Below are 21885 nucleotides of genomic sequence, written 5' to 3'. Positions count from 1 at the left end.
AACTAAACTGAACTACAATTTAATATTGGTAGAGTTGTTAACTATCTCCAACTAAACCAAAATACAATAAATTGAAATTTTAAAATCTTAAATGCAATGTTTTGAATTTTGAGCACTGAAGTACAATTTTTTAAAATTGGAAGGTATTAAAATATGATAAACCTTTTTTGTTTGCTAATATATATATATATATATATTTATATATGTTGTTTAGATTTCTTTAATTTGTGAAGTTCATATTCAAGGATTAATATATTCTAAACCAAGGATTAAAAAATTAATATCAATAAAAATATCGAGTGTTCAAAATACTAAAATATTCACAAAAATATTGAAAATTAATCGAATACCGATAAAAAATCATAAAAATAAAGAAAATTTATTTAAAATAATAGAAATTTTTATTAAAATTTAGGTTTAGCTTATTAAATAATTAATTATTAAGTTAACTATAAAAATTGTAAAAACATTGAATGGATTTGGTATTTCTCTTAGTAATGATGTATAAAAAGCATTAATGATTATAAATAAAAAAAGCAAAAAAATACATATATGATCAAAATATTTATTAATTAAGATATATGAAATAATTATTATAATTATATTATATGTTATAAAATGTCATCTTAATACCATATAAAATTTCTAATAGTTAAAAATTATTAATCTCTTCTTTATTTTTATTTTGAGATGTGAAATAATAAAAATGATTATTAAAAGTTGCATCTACTTGATAATTTTACATATAATTGTTAATATGCTAACTATATAGATTTTGTATTTAGTGTGATTATTCATGTTGATAATTATTATATGTTATTGCATTTTATGGTTAAATTTCAAACAGTACTCATAAATTACTATTCGATGACATTTTATAAACATTTCATCAATTCATTACAATATATTATTTGCACATCTTTACAATATTTATAATATAATATTTATCATTTTTTTCACATGTATATTCTATTTTTATTTATATTATAATTTATATCTATTTTGTAATATTTATAGAAATATTAAATTTAATATGGTAAAAAAATGGATAGATAGATAATTAAACATCAATAACATTTATAAATTTTTGATAAAAAATTAAAAAATTAATTTTAATAGAAATTTGCATATAAATTTTGAAAATTTCATAAATTTTTATGAAAATTATAGATTTTTTAACAAAATTATGAAAGAATTAATGTGGATATTTAACAAAAATTTTGATAAAATTTTTATGAAAATATTAGAAATTTAGATGGAAATTTTGAAAAGTTTACCCATTTCTATTTGGTACTAAAATTTCCTTTCTACTTTTTAAAAATATGGTAATTTTGATTTTTTAAACTTATTCTAAATTAAAAGTGAAAGATGATTTAATCCAAAATTGCATTAACAAAAAAAAAAAGACAATGTATGAACAAGTTCAAATGATCTATGTTTTGTCAATATAGTGTAAAAAGCATTTGTAACACAATTGTATAATCTGATCCTCCCTTTGTTAAATCAATATCTGCACAATTAATAATAGTTTCATCAATCTTGTGATAGAATGTTGTAAACTTTTCTATTTTTTGCTTGTAAATGATATAAACTGATTACCTTCCTCATGATTGTGTACTGAAATAATCATTAAGAAGCGTCAACCCATGGACACACGATTTCTTTGATACCAAATTTATTCAAACAACCCTCCTAATAGTAATCAACATACATTGATCAAGGATTAATGAATGTAGTCGTTATAACATATTCATTTAACTTTTTTGAATTATTTTTTCAAAAAAAAAAAAAACTTTTATGAATTATTACAAAATTCTAACATATATATATATATATATATAAAACCATATATTAAAGTTGAATGCCAACGGCACACGGTTGACAATTTTAATTGACATTAACCCCATAGGTGTAAAAATAATATCTTAATATCAACCCCATGTTCTGGGTCAAACAATTTTGGATCTAAAAAAAAGTTCAAGTAATCTTAGTGGTCTATTAATAATAGAGGGTCTATTTTTATATTTTATACATTTTTTTGGGTAAATAATATTTTATACATGCTTGTGAAAGATTATAAGATAACCTTTTTATCTTGTGGTCGTCCCACAGTTTTTCCTATCTCTTCTAATTTTATATATTTTAAAAAAATACAACAAAAATGACCCTTAAGAGAGAAAAAGAAGGCACACATAATCACCCACTCATTAAAGACGTGTATGTGATGGCTTTAGAATTCATGAATTCACATAGGTCATGTTACTGTTGGATCAGTGGCTTACTCCTCCAATATTCCTTCCGAAGAGCTTATATATATAGATGCTTACCCTTCTCAATTTGATGATGATCTTATTGGGTTATCTTTAATTAATTATCTTTCATCCAATTTTTATAATTTCTAATTTTTTTTTAAAATATTAAGTAAATGAATGTTGAAAAGAGTATAAAATATATGCAAATTAAACGTCATTGTTCTTTTTGGTTCTGGAAAACTATTTTTCAAATTTAATAATAATACATTTTGAAACATCATTTATTATTTTTAAAGCTCTAAAGCAGTTTTCAAAATAACCAATAAATTATAACTTCTCAATAAATATTAAAAAAAAAAAAAACAGAATTAAAAGTTATCCCTATAAATCCTTGTCATAAAAACAAACATCTTTTAATTTATAGATCCTGAATTTTGAAAGATGCAAAAAGAAGCAACACATCATGAATTTAGCTTTTTTGTACTCATGAAGACAGCAACTGCCTTCAACAAGTTCCAAAAGTCATGTCATTCGAGGCCCCAATAAGCAACACCAAGACACGCAAACTCGAAACCAAAAGAAGTTCATTGAAAATTATAATTACAGTAAAAAGGAAGGGCTCAACTGCAAAAACCTACATTTCAAAATTCAAAAACTGGAGGAGAGGAAAATAAAATAAAACAGAGGGTAATATGGTGATTATACACCCACGAGAAAGCACAACCTGAAAACGTAGGCTTTAAGTGAGAGGGAAAACAACGAACAAACTCCGTTAATTTTTCCCCATTTCGGACTCCAAAACCCACTTAATTACCATTTGATGCCACTCTCTCCCTCCTCTACTATTTTCTTTCAACTGGAAAATTGAAGGAAAAAAATAAATTTTTTTTTTTGTTTTTTTTTCCCGATCTTCGTCAATCGAGCTTTCTCTATCTACGATTCCTACTCCCTCATTAGGTTTTCCATATTACTCCTGTCGAAAATGGCGGTTCTTTCAAGCTCAGTCTCTCTCGTTCTCTAGCTTTTAGAGGCTACAAAAGCTTCTTCTGCCAACAATGGCGGTTACTTCGACCTTGATAATGCTCTGAGCTTTCCAGCTCTCTGCAACTTTTTCGCACTCCAACACAGTTTTTAGAAAAAAAACGAATTCAAATGCCAAATTTCTAGTGTTCCAATTTGCGCTTCGAGTCTCGCGCCTATCTGATATATGTCTTCAGATCTAAAAGTTTGCTCATTTTTGGTTTTTCGAAGAGAGCGCGTTTGGTGTAAATATTGTTACGGTGGTTGGAGACGTGAAAGGGAAGCTTAAGTCAGGTTTTTGTTAGGTTGTAGTTTATTATTATTATTATTATTATTGTTTTTCAATTTCCATTTTTGTTTTTGATCTGCGACTATTGGACCTATATTTTTGGGGGAGTTGGAGGATTTTGGGGTTTTCGGCGATGAATCGTAGTTTTAGGGCTCAGGAGTCGCAAATGCAAGCGGCCTTGAAGCAGAGGCAGCAATTGAGAGCCTCGATGATGAAAGAGAAGGAAGAAGAACTTGCATTGTTTCTGGAGATGAAGAAGCGCGAGAAGGAACGGAATGATCTTCTTCTTAACAGCTCGGAAGAGTTTGACGCACCATTAGGTAACCATTGGAGTTTAAGCTTTTTCATTGTATATGTGGGATTTTTTCACTTTCTACTTTGTCGAATTTTATCTGTGTTTTCTTCTTTCTTTGTAGATGGCTCTAATAATTTATCTTCTGCTTGAATTTGCTGCTAACCGTATTGTATTTTGGTTGATGTATTGGAAAATCTTAAAGTCCTGGTCTAGATTATCGAAGTTGGTTTTTCATCTGGTGAACTTGTTGCAGGATCGAAACCAGGCACATCTCCCATTTTTAATATTTCGTCATCAACTCCTGCACCTCCCCGGAAGACCGGCGCGGATGATTTTCTCAATTCCGATAATGATAAGAACGACTATGACTGGTACGTTAGTACACATCTATTGCAATTTTATACAGTAAATATTGGCTGACAAAAGAATTTCAATAGGAAAATGAAAGCTATTCCAGATTGACTAATATGCGAAAAAGATTTAATCTTCACTTAGATATGTGCTTTCATTCCCTTATTCATACTCTCCGAAAGATAGCTAGTTTTAGTCTCTTAGAATAATCAAACAAATAGATAAAAAGGGAAAAAATTTCATTGCAACGTTTAATATCATATGCAGTTGTTACAGGTGGTTGCCTTTTATATATTTAGTATAATATGTTTCTTCATGTGTCTAAATTCAAACTTCACAAGGCGAAAACCATATCATTCTAATACAGGATATCACATTAATGACAACTTGGAAGTTCATTTTAATGATATATATTCTTTTTTCATACACTAGAATCCTACTTGTAGCTATAATAATTTATTTTCATTTCTAATGGAATGAATTGTCTTGTAATGATTTTTGGTTTCTTGCTTCTTTAGTTTTCCATTGAAAAAATTGATCATGCACTCTACTGTGTCTAATTCCTTCTCTTTCGTTTTCCATGATTTTTTCTTTTCTTTTGTTTTGGTGGCACCATGGCGGGTGTAGTGGTTGAAATGAGTAATTCTATAGTTTCTACCAACACTAGGGAGGCATTCTAACGAACAATTCCCTTGATAAAATAACAATTTCCGGGATCAAACAAATGTGAGTGGTAGTAACAAAGCCACTGTGCTATAGGAAAAAATAATGGCCTCTCGTTCTTGAGAAGGGTTGAGTTGGACATCCGAAGTAATGGTAGAATGAATTGATGGGTTATTTGCATGCTTGAACTTTTAAAAGATCTTGGATCCTCAAGGAATTTCCTTATTAAACTTAAGTAGTTTCGACAATATTAAATAACATGACAGTTTTACCCATTTTTTCGGATGTAATTAATTGTCCAACCTTCCTTGAATAGTTATAATTTAATGTTTGAAGAGTACACCTAGACAGCTATAAATTCAATTTTTAATGGTAGTCATTTTGTTTCTGAATGTTTTCTGCCTTGTCATGAGATGTTTTAGTGAATGGCCTTTGACGTTTCTCATGGATTAAAATTTTCATTTTTTTGCCCCATTAATTCTATATAATTGTTAAATTTGAAAATTTGGGGCAAAGTCCAATGCACGCGATGACACACTTGTCATTCAATCGGTGTCAAGGGCCTACGTCATATGTCCAACTTTGGGATATGTTATCGGTGTTGCCTCGGGGTTTGGTGGTATTTTTGCAGAATATATTATCTTTCGAGGAACAAAAAGTACACCCATCAAGGTGTTTTTCTAGATGATTCCAGACATTTCTTCGCATTTTATGAGAAAATAGAATATGCTTGTATTCCTTTCTAGGTATAATTTTTTGTTTGAGTTCGGAACCATTAATTGATGGAATAAGGTGCATAACTAAATATAACCGTCCTCTTAATTGGTATTATTCAGACATCTATTTTGTTTCAGGCTCCTAACACCTCCCGGAACTCCTCTTTTTCCTTCTTTGGAGATGGAATCTCAAAAGACTGTGATGAGTCAGCTTGGCACCCCAAAGGCTCGCCCCACTGCTCTGAAATCTAGAGTAAGTGTGGTCTAATAATTACACCGTTTGGTAATAATTTTTATTCCCAAAATCCTTTGGTCATGTCAGTGCCATCTTTGGTAATTGGTAGAATAGTTAATTTGTCATCCATTGTCAAATCTGTTAAAAGTGGAAGTCACCATTCCTTTTGAATTTTGTTTATCTGGCCCATTAAGCTTGTTATTTGTTTGATGAGTGAAAATGTTCCATTAGGGAGCAGAAATGGTACAAAGGCTTACCACTTGGGCATGCACTTACTTTAAAAAGAACACTTATTTGCCCCTGTTTCATTTATATTCATCATGACTCTTGGTTGCTTCACTTTCAATTTGTGCTTTCTGGAAAAGATTTACTTGCCAATGTCATTAGTCTTGTTTTAAAACGTTTGACTATTACCAAGATATTAAATTGTCATAATTCCTAAGATATATAATTGTCATAATCCTAGAACTAAGGACACTTATGATTTTCATTCTACTTGACTGTTTATCACTTGGGTTTCTCCCTATCTATGGATCATGAAGTGCTAAGTCATTTCTTTATTGTGATTCTAGTTAGCAAACCACCTGCCAGAGCCTGTTGGTAGAAGCAACTTAGCATCCAAACAACCCGCTTTGTCTCCTGGTTTAAATTCTTCAAGTGCTGGGATTCGAAGGCCATCATCAGCAGGGGGGCCAGGATCAAGACCTGCAACACCAACTGGACGTCCCACATTAACTGCGGCACCCAAGTCTTCAAGACCCTCAACACCTACTTCTAGAGCAACCTTGCCATCAAATAGGACTACAGTTTCTGCAGCTAAGCCCACTGTTTCTGCAGCTAAGTCTTCAATTTCTACGGTGACAAGGCCCACAGTTCCTGCAACTAAGACCACGGTTTCCTCAAGATCCACTACACCATTATCAAGGTCTACAGTGAGATCTTCAACACCAACTTCCAGAACTACTGTTCCTCCACCCAAGTCCACATCAAGGGCATCAACACCAACTCGTCGGCCAACCACTCCCTCGTCTGTGCCCAATATATCTGCTCCGCCATCTAAGTCTTCTTCTTTAACATCCAACAAGCCAGCCACCCCAACATCAAGGAATCCAGTGCCATCACGTGGTTCATCACCAACAGTGAAATCTAGACCATGGAAGCCCTCAGATATGCCTGGTTTCTCACTTGATGCTCCACCAAATTTGAGGACAACAGTTCCCGAAAGGCCACTTTCAGCCACTAGGGGTAGGCCTGGAGCACCCAGTTCTCGATCTTCTTCTGTCGAGCCTGTTCCAAATGGAAGACCAAGAAGGCAGTCATGTTCTCCTTCAAGAGGACGAGCTCCCAGTGGTGGAATTCATGCCAGTGGAAGCTCTGTTCCTGCAATGAGTCGTGCACATCATAAAATTAATGACAATGTCAGCCCAGTTTTAATTGGAACGAAAATGGTGGAAAGGGTTATAAATATGCGGAAACTGGTCCCGCCAAAGCAAGATGATAAACATTCTCCTCATAGTAACCTCTCTGTGAAATCTTCTTCATCCCCAGACAGCTCAGGCTTTGGTAGAACACTCTCGAAGAAGTCATTGGATATGGCTATACGGCATATGGTATGTACTCTTGCATTTTTTGAGGTATTATGCATCAGTCAAAACTCGAATCCCTGGTGTCCTAATGACCTAGCATGGCATGCATAACTCAATTCCATCAATGTTGTATCAAATTGTAATAATTTACTTTATAGTTCAGGACTGAGTGTGTTGTCCATTAGTCTTTTTTCATTTTGTTTAGGTGTTTTATTTTTTTTCTTGCATGTAGATTCACCAAGGATGTTAGAATAAATAGAATTCTAAAAGTTTGGACTTTGGCTTACTCGTCAGATTTCTGATTCGAATTTTTACTACAGGATATAAGGAGAAGCATTCCAGGTAATCTACGGCCATTGATGACAAATATTCCTGCATCATCTATGTACAGTGTGAGATCAGGGCCTACAAGGAGCAGAACGATTAGTGTTTCAGATTCGCCTCTTGCAACAAGCAGCAATGCTAGTTCTGAAGTTAGTGTGAATAATAATGGCCTTTGTTTAGAAGGTAGTGAACAAGAAGATGATATTGTCAGTGAGCGGGGAGGGCGATCTCCTTCTAGCATGCGTGGTAGGTGATTGGTTCTGGGACCTACTATTGCGTATAAATTAAATTCGATATTATAATATTTAATTGCTACAATCTTAATTGTCAAAAGAAACCAGTTTCTTGGAAGAACTAACCAGAGTTGTGCTTCTATATGTAAAGTATGTTGGAGAGGTTGGCGGTTTAATTTGATGCAATTCATGGTCTTTGTAATATTAGGTCAATTAGTTATGTGGGAAACAATCTTTGATGTTCATGTTCTACATGGTTTGTTGTCATGTACTTGTTTTGGGTAGTTAGATTCCCTGTTTTTGATAACCTAAAGGAGAAATGCTGCCCTTTGGCTAGTACCTTTATTAAAATTCACCATTGGAGCGAAAATGCTATATTGCTACTGCATGTCTCTCTTCTTTGGCTTGAGGATTTCATCTATCGTCTTGCAAATGGAGCAAAGAGGTTGTTTTTTCTTTTAGGCAAAAATGGCGCATCTCTTGGGAGACAAGTAATTGCTAGTTCTTGAAATTGTAATGCAAAATAGTAGAGAATATTTTCGGTTTCCATTTTAGCTCAGGAATTTTCGCATTTCCTTTATTCAATACTTCAAAATTCTTTAGTCTCCTAAAGAGACTAATAGTTATAATATCATCGAGTGGTGAAGATCGAAGTCTAGCACTGCACAAAGGTAACAAAGAATGATAAGCCACCAACTAAAAGGTGAGGGGTCAAGACCAGGTATGCACCAGACTATATCCGAATATGAAATCAGGACCACATTATCTCCATGACCTTGCGACTGGCTGGATTGCTTGATAAATATCGACTGCTGTAAGGCATATATCTTCCAGACCACGACATCCGGTAGCAGGACCACGAATTCATGTCCACAAAATCACAACTTTAATAATCAGTTGTCGTCCCCTGCCTGTCCTATGCCTTGATCTTATAAGCGAACATGCTCAAGATTGCAACAGTTCCTTTTTGCAGTCCCAGCGTCAAAGATTTTCAGCGCAATTTGCAACTGCCACTAGCAGTTTGAGCAATCAATACTTCAACCAGAAATCATGGCTTCAAATGTACTACTATATATATATATATATATATATTTTTTTTTTTTCAATATTATGTAAATGAAACTTGATTTATTCAACCAAAAAAAAAAAAGAAAAAAAAAAAGAAAAAAAAAAGGGGTAATGCTCCAAATTTTGTCTACCAAAATAAGAGTGGCAGGAGATCAGCTGTAGACAAAATTATATATCCTAGACTCATTAAGAGTAACGCTGATCACATCCTCCCACATCAGTTACACAAAATTTGGCGACCATTTTTGTTTTGGAAAAAAATGAAACGAGTCAGTTACTAGTAGACAACTTGACATGCCTTAATTTAAATAAGTTTAGGATTATAGAGAGATCGAAACCTATTAACATAATAAAATCGGTAATGGATTGCCAGACTGAGTTCTAAATGGCCGAGTTTTATACATAGAATAGGGGCAATGTGAGGATAACTAAATGCATCCACCTAAAAGATGCTTACTATGGATAACCGCTGCAAATATTCTAATGAAATATATATATATATATCTTTAATCTGGATACAGGCTATGGAAATATTCTTAAGCAGCAACTACGGCCCCAGAAGAAGTCGCTACAGCTGTGGCGTTAGGGGGAGTGGCTGCAACAGCAGCACCATTGCTTTTAGAATCATTTGCAGGAGGTGTTGGTGGAGGTGGTGGAGAGTGCTTTAGGTGAGGAGGTGTGTTGTGCTTCAGTTTTACCAGTATCTGCCGCATCCTTGAGAGGTCAGTTGGCTTTCCTGGTTTCGGGCCTTGTAAAACAAAAACAGCAGGCTTCTTTTCCTGATCCTTCTTCCCCCTCTTCTTTTCTATAGCTGGCACTTCATTAGGAATAAGCTCAGCAATTGCCTTCCAGTACTGTTTATCTGCCTCAGCATGAAACTTATCTTGATTGGCTACAAATAACTGGGTAACACAGATACACAAGTTAAAAAAGGATATGTCAAGGATTCTTCCATATCATAGGATGCCAGGGGCATTGAAGGCTTCAATTATGTTACAAACTTATGCCCTAATATTTAACTAAAAACATGGAGTTTAATTATATGAATAATCCAAAAATCCTGGTAGGATGCTCAAGATCAGTTAGCTATTCAATTACCATGATTCATTAATGTCAAACAGTACATTTTCATGAAGCAGTTTAGAGAAATTTGTTTTTCCTTATCCACATCCCATGACCCATGCAACTTTTATGCTCACGGGTACATAATTAAACCCACCCCAAAACCCCTCTCTCTCCAAAGAGACAAAATAGAGACCACCAAAGAACAATCTTCCTAACATATTTAATTGATATGTTGAAACTCCAAAAAACAATGTAAATTGGTCCTGATAGTACTTTAGAAGTTCTAACAAAAATCCTAGTAGGATGCTCAAGATCAGTTAGCAATTCAATAACCATGATTCATCAATGGGAAACACAAAATTTTTGTGAAGCAGTCTAGAGAAATTTATTTTTCTTATCCACATCCCGTAACCCATGCAACATTTATGTTCATGGTACATAATTAAACCCACCCCAAAATCCTCCCTCCCCAAAAAGACAAAATACACAAGCACTTAGGAACAATATTCCAACATATTTTAATGGATACGTTGTAACTGCAAAAAACATTGTAAATTGGTCCTACTAGTACTGTAGAAGTGCAAACAAGCAGCAATTGTGGATTACTTCACCCATTTCACTTCAATTCTTTACCACTAGCACCATTTTTATTTATTTATTTATTTATTTTTTTAACAATGAGGCCAGATAGTAAAATAATGTGCATGGAAATCACATAATAAGTCCTAAAATGTTCTTGTCAATGCTTATTGAATTAAAGTTGAGTTCAGTAAGTGAAAGAAAAGCTATGTTATCATCTTGGTACTTGTAGAAATCCCAGCTCTTTCATAACTCCATACTTGAAGCTGTAGGCAGCTAATGAGAAACTGCTCAAACCTTTCTCCTTCCACTCATTTTGATTAAAGGTAGCGTTCTAACAGACTAGGCAAAAAGACTTCAAGTGAAGTTTAAAACTTAAGTACAAATTACTCAATCACTAAGCAGCATAAAGGATTTAAAAGAATTTTCAAATGTCAAGTTGCACACCACACATTTATCCATTCTGTAATGTTGTACAATGTTTTGGTATCATAACTGAGTAAGATGAATATCCATTAACCTAATTTAAATTTTAGTTCCATTAAATTTATCCCACCATCCATCTGTATGCACACAAGTGAACCTACAAATCAATATGCATGCATTCTATACGCTATTCTTCAAACATATTTTTCCCACCATTTCAAATTAATGACAAATGAATATCATCCAAAAGAGAGAGAGAGAAAAAAAAAAAAAAAAAAGAAAAAGAAAAAGAAAAACACCAATAACTAATGAGTAATTTGTTTCGAGGCAAGTAGTAATTGCAGAAATGGAGTGCGTACAAAAATAAAGTCAACGATGAAACATATCAAATATGAAGCTAACATTGGCAAATAGCTTTTAACAACCGAAATACTAAACCATTATAAACTAAGGAATTGACTTTATGAGGCCAAAAATATTCTACCAAACGAAAGTCAATGTTACAGAGAAACATCCAGTCTCACCTTCTCCTTTTCTCTGTTACTAGTTTTGTTGTTTTCACAAGTGATCTTCTGCCTCCGATAGAAGTCAAGTTTGTATTCATCCGCTTCATCGATAATCTGGCTCAACAACTCCTTTTCCCTCTTCTCCTTTTCCTCAAGCCGAATTGCATTCTCTCTGTATGTTGCGACAATATGGTACATGAAATATACTTATGAACTTCAATACACTCTAACAGGTTCCTTTTTAACTCTGTCACATTGCTTAATGCACCAAATCAAATCACAGTTTACTTTCATCCTTAATTACTTATTTTTCTAAAATACCCTAGAAATTATGAATTACAGAATATATATTTACATATATATATATATATATATAAACTCTATTTCAAAATTTACAAAAGGTGTTTATTTACGATAAAATATATGAACTATAAAATAAATCAAACCAGAGAGCAACCTTATAAAGAACATCTTTTACTGGTTCCTGACTAAACTGTATGGTAGCCAACTCCTAAATCAAATAAATTATGGAATTTTCATTACTGGCGACGAAGCTAAATCTAAATCTTATAACAACACGTAAAATGGTATCCTCCGTCGAATTGCCCTTTAAATTTACAAAAAATTGAAACATTAACAGATCGAACTATGAATCAGTTTGAATCGCACAACAAATAGTCAAACAATTAACAGATTGATTCTCGGAGCTATTTACTCAAAATAAACAACAACCGAATTCGAACCCTACCTCCTCCATTCTCTGAGAGCAACGCCCTCCTCGGGCTCCATATCCACCGGAGGCGGCAAAATGGGACCGTCAGATGCACTAAACTCGCCATCGAAGCCTTTCCCGTTGGATTCTGCGTAGATCGACGGCGGAGATTGAGTCTCCGGCAACGGCTGCGACGCGAACACGTCATCTCCGGCGGAACCGTGAAAGATCGGCGAGTCGGTGGCCGAGTCTTTGAGCGACTCGGAGTCGACGAGGTTAGTCGCAGCGAAGGAATCAAAGCGCTGGGAGGAGAGACGGGGGTCGTAGCCTATGTAGCCGTCGTCGTCGAAGGGACGGGTTGACCCGGCGGTGGGGACTGAGTCATCGGCTGGTTGAGTGAACGAGTCGGAGATTTCGGAGGACATGGTCAACGATGTGTACGGACACGCAAGAATGAATATGATCTTTCCTCTATGAGTCGCGAAGCTAGCCGAGCGATTTCTTTTAGAAGGTGAACGTTCAATGAGGCTAACGACATAAGAAACAACGTCGCGAATAAAAAAACGACATACTAATAATGCTACATTTAAAATCGTGTTTGTGTCATGTGTTGTGTGTGTGATATTTATGTTGAGTTAAGTTAATTTAAATATAATTATTAAGTTTTCGTATGATAATAAATAAGTTTAAATTTATTTAATAAATTATTGTATAATTCGTTACCGGTTAACCCATTAACAATAAATATAAATTTAAAAATTTAAATTTTATTTAGTTTTAAAATAATAAAATAATATTTTTTAAAAAAATTACAAAATTCTTATTTGTTTTTAGAATTTTTAAAAATTAAATTAAAAAAGAACAAAATAATACATGTTTAATAATAAATTAAGTAATCTTAATATTATAAAACTTATATAATTATCAAAATATAATTTTTTAATAGGTCTAATGGGTTTATCGTATTTCATCCGTTAAAACCCGTTAATTTATTGGGTCATATTGGACACTGTTGATATGGACCTGATACAATATCGTCTACTCAAACCTATAAATTATCTTGCGAGTTTTTGTCGTGTGAGATTTTGTTAGGCTTAAATAATGCCCCTTATGGACAAAAAAGATAGCGACAACAGAATCAATGCTATGATTTCAGTGACCTGCAAAAAAATGGTGGTACACGACATATCGTATTTGGAAGGATTATCGTTTTTGTCATAGAAATTCACCCCTGTTGCATTCTCTATTTTTATTTATTTATTTATTTTTATCCTTTTAGAGACCCCTTCTAGCTTATAGAAACTAGAAAGGCAAAATTGTTTTTGGTTTCTTTCATGTAGTATTAGAAGTTTAATTTCCATAAAAAGTACGTACAACCTAGTACTAGGCGTGATATTCGTTTCTAATTGTTATGAATAAGAGATTTGATTCGAATTAAATCTAGTGATGATTTCGTTGGTATTTCAATTTTCTACACCTTTGTGGTGGCTTGTCTTGAGTGGTTTGAAGGTTTGGGGTATCGTCATTTTTTTAAGGACGATTTTGGAGGAGGAAAATTAGGGCCCTATGGTTGGATCTAGCAAGGAATCTGAAACCCCGAAGTTGGAACTTATTATGAATGAGGAGAGTGTTGTACAATTGACCCAACTACATCATGTAGGCAAAATTATCTCTAGGAAAGTTGTTAAAAAGGTTGTAGTTCAAATGGTCATGTATGGTTTACTTAGAAATCTATGGGAGTTGAACATATTAGTCCTAATGTAGTTTTGTTTTGATATAGGATCTAGACAAAGAGGTCCCTTGGTCTATTAATGGTGTCCACTTGCTCTTTAAAGAGTGGGACCTAGATGTTGCTATTGGAGATCTTGGTTTTACATTATCTTCCTTTTACGTCCAGATACATGGGTTGCTTATATAATTTATGATAAAAGAAAATGCAATCAAGATTGGAGGTTTGTTCAATGCTGTATTACAATTTGCATTGATTACCAGGATGAACATAGTGGGGATGAAGTACATTTCATTATAGGTGGAGGTTGATATTTTGAAGCTAAGGAAGTGGATGTAAACAATTCATGTGCGAAAGGTTAGTCGAGGTTTGTTTTAATTATGGTCTAATTTTTCATTCTGAAGGACCTTGCTTGAAATTGGCTATTCTTCCTATATGAATTACGGAGATTTTTATGGACCATGGTTAAGGGTAAAAGGGGATACATTCACAATTTTTAATGAAGGGAATTTTTTTTTGGAGAGCAGAGACACCAAAGAAGAGATGTTTGATACTTTCATTAAAAAGAAGATGTAGACGAAGATGTCAATGATGCTGAGGTCTTTGATATGGCCGGTGAGTAACATACTAAGAAGGATAAGTCAAGTCAGATGGAAGATATTGAGTCCATTTAGGATTGAGTGGATTTAAACACACTTAACAAAAAAAGTTGTGAAGTTAACAAAGGAGGGTCATAATCACAATTGAAAAGGACATCATGCAAGTTCTTACGATTTTTAAAGGAAGGCTATAATCTCTAGTTGAATAGAGACTTAGGGTTCTCTAAGCTGACTTATTAAATTAGAAGAAGGCTATAATCTCTAGCTGCATAGATATTTAGGGTTCTCTATTAAGTTTACTAGATCTGTTCTTTTAAGTTTGTTTTTAGCCTACATAGCGATTTAAGGCTTCAAGTCTCTAAAGATTTTGGAAAGGATAAAAGTTCAAGTTTGAAGAGAAAAGTTGAGGTCTATGACCAACAAGGAAGAGAAGCTTTGCAAAGAAAATGGTGAAGATTGTGCTAAAGGATTAGTCAGTAACTGTTAGGTTGCAATGATCCTTCCCGAGAGGATACTAGGAATTTGAAGTTTTGAGCAGTTTAACCAGGGATAACCAAGTTTGACTTTTCTTTAGAGACGGATTTTGGTTGTGGCTTTTGTAAAGGCGTAGAGCTCGTCGATTTGAGTACGTCGATTGGGACATGCTTAATTTGAATTTACAGTTAAAAAAATTTTTCAGTGAAGTTTTGAATATCAATATTTTTATTTGTGTTTAAACCATTCTCTATTCTTGTTTGTTAGTGATCCAAATACCTATAAATACATGGAGAAGCATGCTGGGCATTAAACAAATTAGAAAATTTCCATTTTATCCCTAAACCCTCTGAATAATCAACTAGACACCTGAAACCCAACCTAACCTGTTCATGACTGTTTAACACCTAAATTGGGTCACCACCATTTAACTCTTTTGAAGCCTTTTTTGACCTACACACATCGGAAAAATATCTTCCTTAGCCAACAGCTAAAATCCCATGGCCAACTGTCGCCAAAGGTGCCAGGATTGGCTGCTCGAAGTTGACAATAGTGGTTCACTGAATTTGCTAGATTTTCTCATTTTTGGGCCAATTAGCTCGATCCATACCTGTTACACCTTTATTTTGGACCCTTTGAGCTCGAATGTGGCCTTCATTTGTCAAGATTACTCACCGTTTCAGAGATCCATTAACATCAAATTTGGTTGAATTTTTTGGACATCGACAGTGAAATTTGATCAAGATGAGCACACTAATGTGTTATCCATTTCATGGACTTTCCATTGATATAAAGTTAGTGAATTTTGGATGTCATTTAACTAAATTTCTATTTTTAGATCAATTAGTATATATCAAATAAAATTAGACTGTGTCAAGATAACTTTGAACTAAATTGAAGTTGATACCATGTTATTATATATTAATAGGACCCAACAGAAGGTTCAATTATAAAATTGAACTTGGGGTGAAAACCCCAATTTTGAATATTAGGTCTTAAAGGATTGTAGTATAATTGAATCCTTTTGTGTCTAATTTGGGTAATCTTAGTGTATTAGAAATTATTTTGGGACATTTGGCTTGCACCAATGTTTCTAATTTAACTTTTAGAGTCTAATAAATATTTTATTTATATTTTAAACACTGAGACTAATATTGGAGGTGATCCAACGGGGAAGCTAATTTGAGCTATGATTTGTGAGTGAACTACTTTCAAAAATAATGTTGAGGAATTTATTTACATTTGCTTATTATACATATTATGCTTGGAAATGATTATAACCATATACTTTACTTTATGCTATAGAAGAATATCCGACTTATTATTTTTTTGATAGATTAAAAGGATTGTTTTTGTTTATGTTTACCAATATGTTATTATGACAGGACCCGCCCCGACAACTCTCCTAGGTAGTCCCACCTGGTGAAGTCCTACTGGACAATCTCTAGAAGATATCCAATGGACCCTCTCTTAAAATGTGGACAAACGAATATAAGCAATATTGAATAATACCTCATTATATAGATAAAACCACAACAACAATAAATCCACAACTATGGTCCACAACTACAACCTATCATATTATAGGCCATAACTACACACATATATAATATGATTAATACTGTGTTCAATAACTAAATTAGAGCATTATAAGAGTATTTGTAAAATTTAGAAGAAACAACTAATACAATTAAGTCTAGAAAGATAAAGATAAAAGAGAATGACAAGTACTACTGCTGCGGTGGGAAGCACGAAATGACAAGCGGTGTGCGACATAGACTGCCAACTAACTGCATGGACCTAGGGGAATGAATTAAAAACAAATAAAATGTGAGATAAAATATCTCAATGAGTGGAATAGTATAATAGGAAAATAATACTTTATTTTAGTAAAACTTTCTCTTAAGATCTCTCGTTCCATTCTTTTGAAAGGTTCCCTATTTAAAAATTATTTCATAAAACCCGAACTTGTACCCCAATTCAATATCATAAAATCGATGCTAAAAAAGGTATAAGATGAACGATCATTATAATGTTATAAAATATCTTAATCAAGATATAAATATTGAGCATAAAATATTATAAACACAATTTCACAAACTAATTATGAAAGTGCAGTAATAACCACAATATTGGAAAACCAGCAATATACTTTGAGTATAGACAATGTATCATACGATATACCAAACCGTAAACCGTGGAATATATTCACCTCACGATCCTTAATATACGAAAGGTATCGTGGAAATAATAAACAGTTGGAATATACCCAACCTTGTGGCCCATGGCAATAATAAACAAGTGAGATGATCTCAACTTCACAGCATTGTGGAAATAATAAATTGCCTGGATGAAGCCAACCTCACGGTCCATGGTAATAATAAATTGTCGGGGTGAACCCAACCTCATGGCACCATGACAAAATAAACAATACAGTATCCGTAAAACAATCTTATAAGATCATATTTTTTCAAACAATACTGCATCATAAATCATAATTTAATATTCAAACTCAATCGCTTACTTAAATATTTCAAAATTTTCAAATCATCATTTCAAGCTAGAACCTGAAATTCCACAGTGAAATATATATCACCATAAACCAATTTTAAGCACATAAAATTACAAAATATTTGAACATGGTTAAAAACATATAATTTTCAATATGCTTTCTCAATTCAATTATTTTTCAAAATGATTTAAAATCTCAATTCAAATACCAGGATATTTAAATAGCATGATCCACAAGTTCACTATGAACTCATCAGAGTTAGAAATCATTTAAAATCTTATGAAAATCCATATAAAATAATAACACATATATGTAAATGCTGATATTCATATAAGCATGAAGTAGTCATTTAAATCAAATGATATATATGTAAAATAACCGAACCATATATATTTTACTACATGCCCAAAACATTTTAAAAATATAATCACTCATTATATTGCAGATACTCACTCTTGCTCCCTTGCAGGATTGCCTCCAAGCGCAACTCGAGTGCCTGTAATATTATGAAATATTTCTCAAGCTCCAGCAACTAAGCCAAAGATATTTGTGAACACCAAATGCCTTAAATTATTTTGTACAACTATAAAATGAAGCAAATTAGACACTGACCAGGCCAATTATACTGCGTACCCTTAAGACCCTATATCCAAAATTGAGGCCTTTCACCCAAATACTAATATTTCAAAATTGACCCATCTAATGGGTCTTAATAATATGTAATTTCACTAATCCAACTGCAATTTTGTCCAATTTAACCAAATTTTGTTCAAACACAGTCCGAATTTATCCGGTATTTAACTAATTGGCTAAAAAATGGAAACATTATCAAAAAATCTCCAAAATTTACAAAAGTTATATCAATGTAAAGCCCAAGAGATAAGGAATGCAATGATGTACTCACCTTGGACTAAAAGTGTCACTGGTGGCCGAAAAACTTGTTGTAATACTCGGCCAAAGTCCACGTTGATGTATCTCTCAAATGGTGAGGAATCTTGGCAAATGGACCACAGAGATGAGTTCATAGGGTCAAAATATGGGGGGAGAGGTGTATGGGTTGGCCTGAAAGCCAAAAAATGGTCGAATGGCCAAAATATGCAAAATGGTCACTGTTGGCTTCAAACGGCTGATCCCGGCCTGTTAGCCGGTGTTTTGGCCTGAAATTTCGCCGACGAGGTCATCTTAAGATGGGTAACAAGGGTGGCTGGTGCCTACATCAAGGTTGTGGCTGGATTTGGATAAAACGGCGATGATCTAGTTGGGCATAAAACGGGTTCGAAACGATCCAATTCAGATCCGTGGGTCTGGAGAGAAATTTCTCGGGTTTGGGGGATAAAATGGATATTTTGGGACTTGTTTCCTGCTGGACATGCTTTTCAACATTTATATAGAGCATTGGGTTACTAACATATGAAAATCTGGGATTGATTTGGACACTGATATAAAACTGATATTTGAAACTTTAGATAACCATAACTTTTAATCCGTAACTTAGAATTTGGCATGCTATCAGTCTATAAACTCCTATCGACGAGCTTTACATAATGGTATATTAGTTAAATCAAAATTTTAACCATAGAAAAAGACAACGTAGGACCCACATACAGTCTACTTGGTCAAACCTGGTCAACAAGGGTATTTTGGTACGGGTTGTTACACATTATATACTTGTTGTTACTTGTGAAAATATTTTATTATGATAATTTTAGATAGTTTATGCATATTGGATTATGAATTAGATATTGCTTTGTGGATTTATTTGTGTACCATGGTTATGGATTTAATGGATTTTAGTTACATGCATTTTATTGACCATCCCCCGCTTGATCATGAGATTCTCGAAGTTGGATGGGAGGTTCTAGTTTACGATGCTTTAGGACAATAGGGTCGTATCATAGTTTTCTCCTCTTCAATAGTTTGCGGCATACTAGGACTTTAGGTGTGATCGTATGACAGGTTATGGCATATAAGGTTATTATATAGTATACTAGAATATTATATATTTATATTAGTATATGGTATGCATGACATATGATTTACAAGGATATGATATATCGGGTTATGGGTTATGGTTATGGATTTTATATTGATTATAATATATGAAAATGTTATTTTATTTATGAAATCATGGAAAACTTTGTTTTCATGTAAATTCATTTTATGTGGCATGAGAACAACTATGCTTTAGGGATAATTATGGATTTTGTAAAAACTATTTTTTAGAATAATGGAATTTTCATAGAGTGAAAATGAGATTTTGAGAGAAAGTGTTTCAAAGGATAATGATATATATAATATATATATACCTTTTGTCTTCTATATATATACTTTTTGTTTTCTATATATATATACTTTTTGGGCTTATCTTGTAGTTATGTTTTTAAACTGTTTCTCTTAGATCTTAACTGATTGGTCATATACTTCATATTTGGGCATCTTTTTTGATAGTCTGCGACTTCTCCACTTTTCCTTTAGTATTTTGTTCATTTACTTTGAAGTACTTTTCTTTTTGAGTACTTTTGGAACTTTATTTGTGTTGCTTTCTGGTCTTAAATTTTTATATATTTATTTTAGATTACTTAGAAGGTTAACCTAATATATATAACTTAATATTTTATTTATGTTTCCTTGGGGCTTGGGTAGAACCTTTGATATGGATATATGGAGGTTGATATTTAGGCTATTATAGTATGGTTTATTATCATTATGGCTGTGGTTAATTTTGGATGGGAAACCCATTAATAGTGCTTTATTATTTTATTTGTATTGTTAGATTATATCTAATTTATGGGATCCTATTAGATTTTTGGGATTGATTGGATGGGGTTTTCCTGTGTGGGGTCACTTCAGACATCTGGGAAGGATCCCGATGAGGATCCTATCATAGGCATAAAAAAATTCATGATTTTTTGTCATGTTATTAACTTACTATTTTTTGGTTTGTTCTTGATTGATATGAAAAGTTACATATTCTAGTGCTTTTCTATATGTAGAGGAAAGAGAGGGAATTTTGTAAGAAGAACCCCAAATTTCAATTCCTTGAGTCAATTTATGGTGGGTACCAAGAGTAAAACTTAATTGGCCCTATATTTTAGAAGATTCTAATAGACTTCATAAAAGTTTCATAGAGAATTCTGGGCTAAAGATTCATTGTGGACCTTGAAATCAATCCCCATCCATGAAAGTTGGTTCTGGGACCTACAACTCGTATTAAGTGATTTTTGTTTTTTGGATACTTAGGAAGATTCTAGAAGATTAAAAAATTCTTTAAATCTTCAACATTGAACTATTGAGAATCCAATGATCCTAGTTCATCCATGTGGCAGCTTACTATTTGTCCAAGTCATCAAGCTTTCCAAATCACAAAATCAAATGTTAATGGTCAAGATTGAATGAAGAAATATAAAGGTGTAGGAGCATAGCGAGTGGTGGTAATTGGTTAATTTATCTTTACTGAGGCACATATCATATCACATGTAAATTGGGCTTGTTAATAATGTTGCTATAAGATATTAAAGAAAATAAAAGTGTTGGATGCAAGTAAAAACAAATTCATCCTACTTTATAAAGTGAAAAAACAAAAGGTGTCTGACAAGATTTCCATATGAAAATAAAGGAAGAAAAATGTCCCCAAGGTTCTATATATATAGTTTCTATGTTATTGAACAAAGACATAAGAGTTTAAAAAGTTATTTAGGAGCTTTTAAGAGGTTTCAATATAAACATACTAATTTTTGAGAGTTTCTCAATTTCTCTTAAGGTTTTTAGGATACCAACTTTAGAAAGAGATTTTTTTGAGGGTTTTTTCTTTTTTTTTGTCTTCCTTGTTGAGTGACAAAACCTACCTTGTTTTGCCTTTTTTTTTTTTTTTTTGGCATCCTTGGAGCTTTTATTGGAGTATAAACAAACTTGCGTCATTAGAGAAGACATTGAATTGGCCACCACTTTTCTTAGCCAATATCGTGGCTTTCTTTTTGTTTTTATTGTTTTATTCTTTGTTTCAATTGTTGATATGCTTACTAGTTTTGTAATGATTTTTTTCTCTTCAACTATGAATTTAGCCTAGTTATAGAGATTTGTTTTATTATTATGCTTTAAATTTTATGGAATAAATATTTATATTTTGAATGACTTAATAAATCAATTAGTTATTAATGCTTCATGATTGATCTCTTTCATGCATGATTTAAGCCTCTTAATTGTAGATAAATCTAGATTATTTTGGTAGTTCAATGATTGATGTGCATGCTT

The 21885-nt window shown here is 33.0% G+C and overlaps 2 protein-coding genes across 2 annotated transcripts; one reads left to right on the top strand and one right to left on the bottom strand.

Annotated features, from left to right (window-relative positions):
* Window positions 1-3038: 3038 nt before the first annotated feature.
* On the top strand, window positions 3039-8352 carry LOC107413868 (uncharacterized). Its single transcript, XM_016021922.4, has 5 exons — window positions 3039-3881; window positions 4110-4227; window positions 5725-5839; window positions 6394-7431; window positions 7728-8352. The coding sequence occupies exons 1-5, from the start codon at window positions 3695-3697 to the stop codon at window positions 7983-7985; spliced, it is 1716 nt and encodes a 571-aa protein (XP_015877408.3). The 5' UTR covers window positions 3039-3694; the 3' UTR covers window positions 7986-8352.
* A 1021-nt stretch (window positions 8353-9373) lies between these two features.
* On the bottom strand, window positions 9374-12852 carry LOC107413869 (clathrin light chain 2). Its single transcript, XM_016021924.4, has 3 exons — window positions 12357-12852; window positions 11627-11780; window positions 9374-9934 (listed from the first exon to the last, which is right to left on the bottom strand). Exons 1-3 carry the CDS (start codon window positions 12743-12745, stop codon window positions 9569-9571), a joined length of 909 nt encoding a protein of 302 aa, XP_015877410.3. The 5' UTR covers window positions 12746-12852; the 3' UTR covers window positions 9374-9568.
* Between the last annotated feature and the right edge of the window lie 9033 nt (window positions 12853-21885).

The sequence above is a fragment of the Ziziphus jujuba genome, chromosome 8 (genome assembly GCF_031755915.1).
Source record: "Ziziphus jujuba cultivar Dongzao chromosome 8, ASM3175591v1".
In the NCBI taxonomy this organism is placed as follows: Eukaryota; Viridiplantae; Streptophyta; class Magnoliopsida; order Rosales; family Rhamnaceae; genus Ziziphus; species Ziziphus jujuba.
This window is presented reverse-complemented; position numbering and strand designations above follow the sequence as displayed.

Bases quoted from the DNA above. Each gene is read 5' to 3' on its own strand.
- LOC107413868 (XM_016021922.4), top strand. From the start codon at position 3,695: ATGAATCGTAGTTTTAGGGCTCAGGAGTCGCAAATGCAAGCGGCCTTG. The intron at 3,882-4,109 runs GTAACCATTGGA...AACTTGTTGCAG, and splicing joins AGAGTTTGACGCACCATTAG to GATCGAAACCAGGCACATCT. The intron at 4,228-5,724 runs GTACGTTAGTAC...ATTTTGTTTCAG, and splicing joins GATAAGAACGACTATGACTG to GCTCCTAACACCTCCCGGAA.
- LOC107413869 (XM_016021924.4), bottom strand. From the start codon at position 12,745: ATGTCCTCCGAAATCTCCGACTCGTTCACTCAACCAGCCGATGACTCA. The intron at 11,781-12,356 runs GTAGGGTTCGAA...CGCAACATACAG, and splicing joins GCTCTCAGAGAATGGAGGAG to AGAGAATGCAATTCGGCTTG. The intron at 9,935-11,626 runs GTGAGACTGGAT...TGTGTTACCCAG, and splicing joins GTAACAGAGAAAAGGAGAAG to TTATTTGTAGCCAATCAAGA.